Source organism: Salmo salar, chromosome 16 (genome assembly GCF_965601325.2).
Source record: "Salmo salar chromosome 16, fSalSal1, whole genome shotgun sequence".
Taxonomy (NCBI): domain Eukaryota; kingdom Metazoa; phylum Chordata; class Actinopteri; order Salmoniformes; family Salmonidae; genus Salmo; species Salmo salar.
In genome coordinates this window covers 67,870,194-67,882,999 of record NC_138306.1, presented here as the reverse complement: position 1 = coordinate 67,882,999, position 12,806 = coordinate 67,870,194, and the positions used below count along the sequence as shown (strand labels likewise).

Genomic DNA, 12,806 nt, shown 5'->3' with positions numbered 1-12,806 from the left:
TCCCACAGTTGACAGTGAATGTCAGAGCAAAATCCAAGCCATGAGGTCAAAGGAATTGTCCGTAGAGCTCCGAGACAGGATTGTGACAAGGCACAGATTTGGGAAATGGTACCAAAGAGCACAGTGTCCTCCATCATTCTTAAATGGAAGTTGTTTGGAACCACCAAGGTACAGAGAGATCCTTGATGAAAACCTGCTCCAGAGCGCTCATAATCTCAGACTGAGGCAAAGGTTCACCTTCCAACAGGACAATGACCCTAAGCACACAGCCAAGACAACGCAGGAGTGGCTTTGGGACAAGTCTCTGAATGTTCTTGAGTGGCCCAGCCAGAGCCCGGACTTGAACCCGATCGAACATCTCTGGAGAGACCTGAAAATAGCTGTGCGGCAACGCTCCCCATCCAACCTGACAGAGCTTGAGAAGTTCTGCAGAGAAGAATGGGAGAAACTCCCCAAATACAGGTGTGCCAAGCTTGTAGCGTCATACCGAAGAAGAATTGAGGCTGTAATCTCTGCCAAAGGTGCTTCAACAAAGTACTGAGTAAAGTGTCAGAATAGTTATGCAAATGCAATATTTCATTATTTTTTATATGCAAAAATACTAAAGACCTGTTTTTTCTTTGTCATTATTGGGTATTGTGTGTAGATTGATTACAGGAAAAAAACGATTTAATCCATTTTAGAATAAGGCTGTAACGTAACAAAATGTGGAAAAAGTCAAAGTGGTCTGAATACTTTCTGAATGCACTGTGTGAAAATTGTGCTTTTCTACATTTTGTAGAAAAATATAAAGTTAAAAATGTCTACCCTATGACATTTTTAAGCACTATAAGATTTGTGGGGAGCAAGAAAATACCCTCCCTCTAATTTGTCTTCGTTTTAATCCTACCCTGAGATGTCACGGAGAAGCATTTAAAAAAAATATTTTTAACCACAGATCGTGGAATCGTGCCGTTTTCACATACGTAGACACTGGTATGGTGCTGGAGGTAATGAACATGAGGTTGAAAAGCGGCAGAATTACCCTTTAAACAAAGTCTAATTTATCTTTATAGGCCTACTTGGTTACTGTGTTGCCTATTGATAGACAACTGGTCTTGAGAGAAGAGAGAGAAGGCCCTGACCTAGTCATTCTCTATGGTGATATGTAGGGCTGTACAGTCAGTGTAGATGCCGGGGGTAGTATAGTACAGTACTTACGTTAACTTTGAAGGCTTGAACTGTGTTATCCAGCAGAAGAACATTACAGACCACCTCTGTGTGCTGCCTGTCTTGTGCCAGCTCTGATGCTCGGTCATTGTAGTTACTGCCAGCTGGCAACTGGGAGGGTGAGGTCATTACTGTCCACACTGGGTCTGCAACACAGAGAAAGAAAACAGCAGGGTGAGGGACCTTTTTATTATACTGCATTTAAATACATTACATTGCTCCAGAGTGGTGCAGCGGTCTAAAGCACAGCATATCACTACAGCCCCTGGTTCGATCCTGGGCTGTATCACAACCCGGCCGTGATCGGGAGTCCCATAGGGCGGCGCACAATTGGCCCAGCATCGTCCGGGTTAGGGGAGAGTTTGGACAGGGTAGGAATTTGTTCTTAACTGACTTGCCTAGTTAAATAAAAGTAAACATTCTGCAATGGCGAATGGTTAGCCTCGTCTTCAACACCAGTATACCACTTTTTATTTAAACAGTCGGCAACAGCATATTTGAGTCAAGTAAAAATAATAAAGACAATGCACCCCTCCTTAAATCTGTGACTGATGCTGAGGATGTCATACTTCATTCTAGTACTTTCTAGAAAGAGATCCCTAGCAGATCCAAGGCCCTTGATCCTCTATGGTCTATGCTCTCACAGTCAGGCTGCAGTACGATGAAAGGATTCAGTGAGGCATGACCCAGTTCACTACCGCTGGGAGGAAGACAGCTACACACACTACAGAGGACTTCCCCAGGAGGGATAGCAGTCTTCACGTCCCTACCAGAGTCCACACACACACACACACACACACACACACACACACACACACACACGCTCGGATGGATGCTGTTAGGCCTAATTCTGAGTTATAAAGTTGTAATAATAGGGGGAAGGGTGATAAATAATTATTCAAATCATATTTCACAATCATATCAAATATTAGGGAGAAAAGTGACTGCAGAAACATAGAAAAAGTTTTAAAACAACTAGGATAGGCTATATCACCTTTGACCTTTTTCCTGCATGACATCATCCATTGACTGCACACAGAAAGGTCCCGAAATAAACCAAGGCCACACCAGCAGCAGGGCTTTTGTCAGTGACAATGGTGTTCCTGTGAATGTCATAGTGCAACACACAAAGACACGCTGAGGCGCTGTACTGTGTTGTCACACTGGCCCCCATCTCTAGAACACCCACATGGGTCAATACCCTGTCACGGGTCTCAACTTCTCAACAGTTAGAGAGAGGTTAAAGCAGGGGGATCAGGGATCAGACACTTCAAAACCTACTAGCTATTATTCTATCGTGTTAATCATTCCCATTATTTAAACATGTTTTTAACAGTTCACATGCACTTTGTCTATGTTTTCCATGTTCTGAATTCTTGAATGAAATGGTCAAACTAGGCCTAAACAATATCTAGGGAGTGGCTGTCCTGGCTTGACCCATACCTTATTATCTATTCAAGTCTATTCAGGAAATGACCGTTTTTGGTTACTATCGCTTACCAACAGAAAAAAGACAAATGTCCAAACGACTCTCAGGTTAAGACTAAGGTTATTTACAACGTCGTCCCTCCTTTGAACAAAGTTGCAGTCCAAAAACATCACCTACAGTGTGCAGATGTCAACACATGGAACAGTCACAGTAGAATCCTAATGAACATACTGATCCATAAATACCTACTTTGACCTTTACTGTCTGTCACTGTGTTCGTTTACTGCACTTTCTGTCACTATAGCCTCCAGGACAACCACACAAAGCTGGCAGTGAATAGCCATGGCAGCTAGCCTTGAGTGGAGGGTGGGTCCATCCAATATCCATGAACTTGAGGGATGGGAGCAGATAGACTGTGTGACAGTGTCAGTGTAACCCGCTTCCAACCTGGCTCGCCTGCCAACAACACCCCCCACCATAACAGAGTCCAAATCATCTATGGGGCTGAGTGACCTTTCAGTAATAGAGCCACAGCTCTGGACACCATTCCAAATGCATAGACTACCTTGAATCCTAATGCAACTCCTAGGCCCTAGACCGAAGTTAATAACCTCACTCCTGAATAAAGTAGGCTACACATTGCTTTACAGATCCATCAGGTGATATATTGGCCTGCCGTTGTCTTAGTATTTTCACACCATGTACAACAGAACAGCATTACCTATCTGATACAGTAATCACTATGGGTTATAAAACAGAAATCCCTTAATGTACTAAGGCTACATTCATTCTTCAAAGCATCTGTGTACAATAAACTGCGATGACAGCTAAGGGACATAATCGTTTTATTAAACCTTGGCTCCTGAAACACTCCCACCCACTCCAGCACTGGATTAACATGCTGTGTGTACAGTTCAGACACATCTCTCCCCCAAGAGACTACAGTACAAACAACCAGGGTCATGTTCATTAGGCATGAAACGGAAGAAAATGGACTAAAACAAGGAGGGACTACTTGGACTTGTCCAATAACAAACACGCATTTTCGTTTCAACACATTTTGCTACAGTGTGGCCTACTGAACACAACCCAGATAGGTTATGTTCCACACACAAAGGGAGTTCCCCTTCCTCTCAGATCTTCCACTCTGCAGACCTCAGTCACCACATGTGCGTCCCAAATGGCACCCTATTCACCATAGGGCTCTGGTCAAAAGTAGTGCACTATGTAGGGAATAGGATGCCATTTGGAGGGCTGCCATCATTAGATCAACTGTGGAGCGCCACACATGCATCACAGATCACACACTCATGCGTGACACTAGAGAGCGTATGCGCTCTTTTTTTCTCTCTCTTTCCACTATTCTCAGTTTTTTGGTCCGGTGCGTGGTCTAGCAAGCCTTCTCAGCTTTGTGAGGCTAAAGCCAACAGTAGCTAACAAGCCCTGGGCACAAATCTAAACAACATTGTTCACGACATAAGAGATTCACTCTGAAAAGGCTTGTTAAAATCATCTGCACTCCTGTGCAACATAGGCTATCAATTATGTCCACACAGAATGGTGCATAATGATAAACAACCTAACAAACACAATTACATTGTCGATTGCCGTGAGCTAGAGGTTAGAGAACGTTGCCATTGATAAAACCCCATTTGCGGCCATTCTCATTCTCCCTGGTTCCTTCCTTCCGCCTCCCCCTCCCGTTCTTAAAGCTCCAGAGGTGTTTGTTGCTATTGATCTCATTCATTCAGATATTTAGCCCCAGCTGCAGTGTAGTTACTTACTCACCACCCCCATACTGTGGAGGTGGGGACACTACAGTGTAGACCCCCTAGTGACTCATCCTGTTTTTGAGCTTCATGAGCACATATGTGTTTTATGTCATTTGCCACACACTTTTCCGCTGTCTGCAGCACACGCTACGTTGATCGGTTTCATCCGTTTCAGCACACCCCCCCCCTTCTCCCCCATCAAATCCCATGTCCTCCATCACTCTCATTCACTGCACTGTCAAAAGCCTTGCACTTGACAATAACTGACCCAGTCTCTAAAAGTGTGAGGCTGCTTTAGACAGACGGAGAGAGATGGAGAGGTGGAGGATACAAGCATCCTCTTCTTTCTACTCTGCAGCTCTTCATCAGAGAGAGAGAGAGAGAGACAGTTGAGATTGTGTGATAGCAAATGGCTGCTCCTCTAGCTCTATATTCCACTATGGTCAGCAAAGGAGGCAGAGAAGGAAATGTCATGATGACATCACTGGGGATTCTATAGATTCCAGGGACAAAGCCATTTCTGTGAAGCTCTATTCCCTCAGTCTTTCTTTGTAGCGGCAGGTAGATTAGAAGCCTAGTGTTTCTACGAAGTCAGTCAGTGCACTAGACTAGAGCTTCCATATTTCTTGTGATAGGAACCGAGCACTGGGTCTTGCATCCAGCAGCATGAATACAACATGAATATGTGTCATAACTGCATTATTACAGGCAAACAGGACTTGTATGAAATCTGAGTGGAGTTTATTATGTCAACCAGCTAAACCAGTGTTTAGCCTACCTGTAATCAGAATCAGTGGGGTTTCTCTGTGTACTGATTCAAGAAACAGGTTCATCCATCTATTGACCCAGACATATATTTAACCTCTACCTTCTCCCCTGGCCTACACTCCCTCCCTCTCCCAAAACCAGAAGTGCACACTCTATTCTGTTCTGTTCTATTCTAGTTAACTGTAGCCTATATGCATGCCAACTGGCATATGACAGGGAAAAAATAACAAACAACACATTGATGTTAGCTAGCTAGAAAGCCAACCTCCAGGCCATCAAATAGTTGTCACTGTCACTAGGACTAGCATCAGCTAACGTAGTGGTGTAGCAATACTGTCTCTGGATAGATTAACAGCTAGTTGGCTAACTTGCTACAACAGCTGTGCTATGCAAGCTAGCAAGCTAACCATGGCATGACGTTATTATTATGCAGGCTGCTTAACGTTACCTTCATAAACTGCGCCGGTAGAGTCCAGGTTTTTGAGGGATAAAATCAAGAACACAGCAATAAGTGGGCGAAGTGGTGAAATTCAACCGCTGCAGATCCACAGAAACCTCCTCATCGTTCGCAGCAGCATACACTCGCTACGGCCGCACAGGTTCGTTTCGGCCGCACAGGTTCGTTTCTCTTCAGCACCACAGCGATGATGGACCCAGGCAAACGTCAATACAGGACGCAACCATTGTAATGCGAGCAAGGCAAGCACGAGCAGGTAGGTATGATTACCACAAAAAAACAGAACTTCCTTTCCGCGGTCCCCAAACTGTAGTTCAATTCAAAGACAACCTCGTTTGAAGACGTTGATCATTTATATGCAGCATAAACCATTGGGCAGCAACGAAATATGGCGTAAACTCCACAACACATATTTTTTTTGGAACGGGGGTGATGTCTGTCAAACTAGTAGGCGTGGCATTCGAGGCGCAGATTTCACAACACGCACGCGCGCAGCCTATATTGTGAGAAATGGGAAAAATATTAAACGTTAATACTGTTATTATTATTATTAGATTGTACGTAACTTCAAATCTTTTTCCATAAAGGTAGTTTGTGTGTGATATATTAAACGCTTATTAAACATTTATCTACCTTTGCAAATAAATATCCTATACTCCCATCTTGTGGCCAATTCTATGTTCATGCCACTTCTATTTGAGATTAATGGTAATAACTGGTATATTGTATATAGTTTCAAAATGAAATGCAGAAACTCTGATATTGTACATCCGCATCTAGAACTGCCCACTTGTAGGTAACATGTAAGTAACATTAAGGTATTGCCTACTTAAAATTATTCATGGAGAGTTTGGAAGTTGTTAATAAATGGTTCTTTATTCGTTTTTATAGATAGTTTATAGATACTTTGTAAATAAGCAATAGGCTATACATTGGTTGAAAATGACTTACATATTTTTTATATGATCACATCTGGACTTGAGCCATCATGGAATGCTCCATTTCTACATCAGGGGGCTCCTGTTCAAATATTGTTTTACTTACCCTCCAAAAGTGGCAGGCTAAAAACATAACATATTGAAAGTCAATACTTAAGCACTTAAATTAAGCCCGACAAACTCTAAATGTGACCTATAATCATTAAAATAATGGCTTATTTGCTCAAAAATAATAAATGTTGACCCCCCTTCTCCCGCTTGAAGCAAACCTATCGTATCAGCTGTTGCAGCGCAAAGTAACTGTTACATTTTTGTGGCAGATGCTGGCTTTTCCAGCAGCTGTGATATGAAATTGATTGGATATAAATGTACAGATCTGAATGAAGTCAGCTTTACAACACGAGAAGGCAAGAAATGTGACTTCATTCAGGCGACTTTACAGTATATATATTGGGGTAAGCTTTTTTATTTAATCGGCTACTACAGATTGCGTTGCTTTGGGATGTCTGGTGTTTTCAGATGTAAAGTCACGGCTAGCTGTATCCTACTGAAATGTGTGTGAAAGTCAAATTATACCATGTAATAATATGAAATGGCGAGGCATTTTACAATACGGAATCCCACTTTATCTGGTTATGCCTAAGCAAATAATTGTTCAACTTTGTTACTGGGTCGAATATGGCACAATAAAAACTAAAGTGTTCAGTCGGGGATATGGGATTTGTGAATCACAGATGAATGGGGATTTATGAGTCACAGATCGGACTGATCACAAATGAGGTGAATGTGTGCGCGAAATGTGTCTGAGAAATAAGGAATCACCCACGTCAGACTACATGAAGTAGTCCTCTTGATCAACAGGTTGTGCTCTGCAGGTAGGCCTACATAATATGCGATTAGAACAGCCTTTGATGACATATAACTGAAAAAACAACAACAGTATTTTCATAATGACCCTAGAGCAGGGATCATCAACTAGATTCAGCCATGGGCCGATTTTTTCTTGAGGGGGGGGGGGGGGGGGGGGGCTGGAACATAATTACACATCATTTGTAGACATCAAATTGTCCACAAGAAGCCCAAATAGATATAATGTCTTCAACAATTATTTAAAACCTTGCTAACATTTGAATGAGATCACGTATCTCTCTATTATGCGTGGGAATACTTTAACAGATTTCTTAAATTAAAATAACTTGGAGCTGATTTCCTGGTGTTTTTACAGTCTTTTATGTAAAAAAAACCCAGTGTTTTTGTTGTTCTCTGAAACTTTGGGGGACAAATTCCCCAGTTGGGGAACCCTGCCCTAGAGAATGTGATACCCCTTGGAACCCAAAGAAGTACCCCTCAGAATAGGGTCTCCCCAGCCCCCAGGTTTGACTGAGAATTGTTTGAGTTGGTCGGCCCTTGGCCCATTCTCTGGCTACAACATTGTTCTGGAGGGCCTGTAAGTTCCACAGGCATCTGGGTCCCTTTCCTGCTTTGGCCAGGGACACAGGCTACAGTATCCACTGAGAAAGGAAACTCTCCACGTCCCGCCATTGTTGACCGCAGGAAGGAAGAGCTCTCTTTGTGACGTCATCATGTTAGACCAGTGCCATTGTATGGAGCTGCAGGCTGGGTTTGCTTACTCATGGCGTGTGTGTGGGTGGGTGATTCCCTGACTTAAGTACATCAGTGAAGATCCAGCAGACAAGGAATAGACAGCTACAGTACAGACCTCAGCCTTGTTTGAGTGTTTGATGTTTTCAGTGAAAAGGTGTGGGTATTCCAACATAAGAATGATACTGTTTTGGCCGAGTGAGTAAGCGACTATATAAGGAATGGAAGCTAAACATTATGATTACCATGTTTTCTATGCATTGCAGTGAAATAGAAGGATCTCTGCTTTTATAATATTCATTTAAGATGTATTCTATTACCACACTATTACCTGTGGCATTTCATTTGTGATTTTTGTCAGGTATTTTTGTCCAGAGCAAGAGAGGGGCAAAGAGCCCATTCTAAATGGCATCAGTCAGACATACACCATCTTCTGTCTTCCCTCTGTGTTCCAGGTATAGCATAGCTGTCACTATGGCAACGAGCGCTGTTCCCAGCGACAATCTCCCCACGTATAAGCTGGTCGTGGTGGGGGATGGGGGAGTGGGGAAGAGTGCTCTCACCATTCAGTTCTTTCAGAAGATCTTTGTCCCTGATTACGACCCCACCATCGAGGACTCCTACCTCAAACACACTGAGATTGATGCCCAGTGGGCCATATTGGACGGTAAATGGATTTATAGATAGCACATACATTACAAATAAAAAGTACGACCTGTTAACCTGGCCAAAGTACTATGTCGTTTCCCCCGAAATAATCTTTCCAATGTACTGAAGAACACGATTGAATGTTCTGTTATAAGGAGAAAAAAGGATAACGTTATTGTGCAGCCATTGTGAAATCTGAGGGATCAGCACACAGTTACAAATATTCATGAATAACCAGGATCATTTGTAATACTGTTCTCAGTGTAGATGTTATATGTGTGACCTGTCTGATCGTGCATGTGTCTGTCTCTGCAGTTCTGGATACAGCAGGCCAAGAGGAGTTCAGTGCTATGAGGGAACAGTACATGAGGACTGGGGACGGGTTCCTCATCGTGTTCTCTGTCACAGACAAGGCCAGCTTTGAACATGTGGACCGCTTCCATCAACTCATCCTCAGGGTGAAGGACCGGTGGGATTTACTACTTAACTTCCCACTGGTGGCCGTGGCTAGGACAACAGTCATTCATTCATTCAGTTATTCATGTGTTCATGCATTTATTAGTCCGTCCATCCATTCATTCGTTCGTTCATTCATTCCTTCTTATTTTTCTTATTTTTTAGGGAATCCTTTCCTATGGTTCTTGTGGCCAACAAAGTGGACCTGCTGCATTTACGTAAAATACCCAGTGATCAGGGGAGGGAGATGGCTAGTAAACACAGTGTGAGTGAATGTGTGAACTTGACATATATATCATTGACAGATATTGTTTGATCTCCATACTAAATTCGGAGCTTTTTAATTTACAGATAGCTTACATTGAAACAAGTGCTAAGGACCCAGCCATGAATGTTGACAAGGCGTTCCACGAGTTAGTTAGGGTAATCAGGTATGTTACCGCCACAGATTATTTAGAGTAGGTTTGTCTGTTTGATACAAATGCTATGAGAGTCTCTCTCTCTCTCTCTCTCTCTCTCTCCCTCTCTCTCTCACCCAGGCAACAGATTCCAGAGAGGAGCCAGAAGAAGAAGAGGAAAGCCAAGTGGCGGGCCGACAGGTCCACTGTGTCCCACAGACTGCACTGTGTTGTCCTATGATGGCTTTTACTTGTACAGCTGCTCCCTACAGGACAGCGGGAAGATGATTAATTTAGGAGTGTTTACTCTCTACCCAGAGTGCCAGGAGGCAGTTTGTGCCCTCTACCCTGGCACATGAGTTAGGTAGTAGGGAGTTGCCCAGACATGGGATGTGACTGACTCGCCCTAAAAGGACCAGTGCAACAATTTACAGCTCTTCTGGGGATGTGCACTAACTTACTCAACAACATGGAGATATTTTATTTATCTTTATTTAACTGGGCAAGTCAGTTAAGAATAAATTCTTATTTTCAATGACAGCCTAGGAACAGTGGGTTAATTGCCTTGTTCAGGGGCAGAACGACAGATTTGTACCTTGTCAGCTCAGGGATGCGAACTTGCAACCTTGCGGTTACTAGTCCAATGCTCTAACTACTAGGCTACGCTGCCGCCGCAAAGTGGCATCACTTTAGCATGACTGCTTTTATCTACCAATGAAGCTCTTTGACTGAGAAACTTGACATATGTGCTCACAAAGTAAATCTGTAAATAATTAGACATACTGTACATTTTACTAAGAGGTAGGCCTTTAAACATTGTTTTACTAAGAGGTAGACGTTTAAACATTGTTTTACTAAGAAGTAGGCCTTTAAAACTTGGTCCATGTTTTCATTAAGATGGAGGCCATTGAGTAAAGCACTGGAAGGAGGGAGGAAACAGAGAGCTTTCCCCAGCAAGGGGGAGTATAGTAGAGAGGGGAGTGAGAGGAGGGGAGAGGATGTGTCTGTTTGTTTTGGAATCAGTGGGCCTGTCAGACAACAGAGAGAAGAAGGGAAAGTGAGGAAAGAGATACAGAGAGAGAAAGAGATATTCCAAATGCATAGCAGCTGGCAAAGGGACTCCAGACATTGTGTCAAAGCCTGGGAGGCAGCCAATGTGTAGCCCCATAACTTATACAGGGAGAATGTCTTTATAACCTCCGAACAAGACTGTTATATAACTGCATTGAAGTTTATTGAATGCACCAAATGTCTTATTTGAATGTACATTTATGAACCATTACCATTTTGACTTATCAGTGCTCACTGGATGTACTTGTGTACTTCTCAAAATGCTTCAAACACACTATTGTGGTGTGTGTGTTTGTGTGTGCGTCATGAGTTCCCCGGATATGTTGTGGCCTAGACGATGAAATCTTATTTTCACATCTGAATATTAGTTTGCTTTGCTACTATTTCATTATTTATTTTATATAAGTAATTTATAGCTGTGTTATCATTAGTAGAAGGCTACTCCAGAGAGGCACAAAGCACAGAGCTTAACTAAGAAATTGAAGGAACAAAACATTTGTAAGCAAAGTAATAAATGTGTGTTAATACATTTTGTGTTCTATTATATGTGTACACATCTTGGGTAAAATGGTTTGTCTGGATAAAACCATAATTATGACACAGAAGACTGTCTATCTCTGTCATTCTCAGTGAATATTAGTGTGTTGATGGTACCCTCCAGTGGATATAAATGTAATTGCAAGAATGGAACAACATTTAGCATGGTTGTACATTTGGCTCTTTGCTCTTGGGAATATACAGTGCATTCAGAAAATATTCACAACCCTTGACTTTTTCCACATTTTGTTGTGATGCAGTCTGACTTTAAAAGTGATTCAATTGAGATTTTGTGTCCCTGGTCTACACACAAGACCCCATAATGTCAAAATGGAATGACGTTTTTCGAAATGTTTACAAATGATTTAAATGATTTTATGTGTGGGGTTTTTTGGAACTCAGTCGGGGTCTGAACTTACTGTTGAGTTAGAATAGTAGAATACACAAGGTGCAAGTTCAAAATCTTGTTTTGTCAGTCACTGACAGTCACTCAATTAGCCATGTCAGCTAACAATTTTTAGATTGCTAAGTTTGTCTGGCCAGTTATCCAAACTTGGGGCCTGTTTGTAGAAATGCAGGAAATTAGCTTTAAAACTGCAAAGAATTCTGTCTGCCACATGGCAAAATGAGTAGAATTGCATAGAATGTGTTATAGAATTTCAACATTTTCTCTCCATTGCATGGCAAAAGTGTAGAACTGCAGAAAACTTTCTTTAAAACGGCAAAAATGTCTCTGTGCCCCATGGCAAATGTGTACAATTCTATGATATTTTTTTTTAAATATATATTTTTTATTTCACCTTTATTTAACCAGGTAGGCTAGTTGAGAACAAGTTCTTATTTACAACTGCGACCTGGCCAAGATAAAGCAAAGCAGTGCGACACAAACAACCACACAGAGTTACACATGGAATAAGACAGTAGAAAAAGTCTATATACAGTGTGTGCAAATGAGGAAGGATAAGGGAGGTAAGGCAATAAATAGACCTTAGTGGCGAAATGATTACAATATAGCAATTAATCACTGGAGTGATAGGTGTACAGAAGATGAGTGTGCAAGTAGATACTGGGGTGCAAAGGAACAAAATAAATAACAGTATGGGGATGGGGTAGTTGGATGGGCTATTTACAGATGAGCTATGTACAGGTGCTGTGATCTGTGAGCTGCTCTGACAACTGGTGCTTAAAGCTAGTGAGGGAGATATGAGTCTCCAGCTTCAGTGATTTTTGCAGTTCGTTCCAGTCATTGGCAGCAGAGAACTGGAAGGAAAGGCGACCGAAGGAGGAATTGGCTTTGGCGGTGACCAGTGAAATATACCTGCTGGAGCGCGTGCTACGGATGGGTGCTCCAGCAAATAAAATGTGTGATTTTTTTAAATCTCTGCCCCATGGCAAAATTAGTAGAATTGCAGGTAATTTGCTTTAAACCGCAACTTTTCAACCTCAATTGCATTATCTCCAGCACAATACCAGTATCAACATATGTGAAAATGGCTAATTTCTAAGTTTCGTAGAATTAAA

At 42.2% G+C, this 12,806-nt stretch overlaps 2 protein-coding genes across 4 annotated transcripts in view; one reads left to right on the top strand and one right to left on the bottom strand.

The window, feature by feature from the left end:
• The window catches only part of LOC106574264 (tyrosine-protein phosphatase non-receptor type 4), a 35,797-nt gene extending 29,720 nt beyond the window's left edge, over positions 1 to 6,077 (bottom strand). For both annotated transcript variants that reach the window (XM_014150045.3, XM_014150046.3), the window contains exons 1-2: positions 5,627 to 6,077; positions 1,201 to 1,355 (exon numbers count right to left, since the gene is read on the bottom strand). In XM_014150045.3, the coding sequence (XP_014005520.3) occupies positions 1,201 to 1,338 (138 nt within the window). In that variant the 5' untranslated portion in view covers positions 1,339 to 1,355; positions 5,627 to 6,077. The remainder of the gene's footprint in view (positions 1 to 1,200; positions 1,356 to 5,626) is intronic.
• Positions 6,078 to 6,863: 786 nt separating this feature from the next.
• On the top strand, positions 6,864 to 11,353 carry LOC106574266 (ras-related protein M-Ras). 2 transcript variants are annotated; one of them, XM_014150047.3, is made up of 6 exons: positions 6,864 to 7,028; positions 8,631 to 8,842; positions 9,139 to 9,292; positions 9,445 to 9,544; positions 9,631 to 9,710; positions 9,819 to 11,353. In XM_014150047.3, exons 2-6 carry the CDS (start codon positions 8,650 to 8,652, stop codon positions 9,916 to 9,918), a joined length of 627 nt encoding a protein of 208 aa, XP_014005522.1. In that variant the 5' UTR covers positions 6,864 to 7,028; positions 8,631 to 8,649; the 3' UTR covers positions 9,919 to 11,353. The 2 variants fall into 2 exon arrangements, with proteins under 2 accessions (XP_014005522.1, XP_014005524.1); XM_014150049.3 differs by lacking the exon at positions 9,631 to 9,710.
• The last annotated feature ends 1,453 nt before the right edge of the window (positions 11,354 to 12,806 follow it).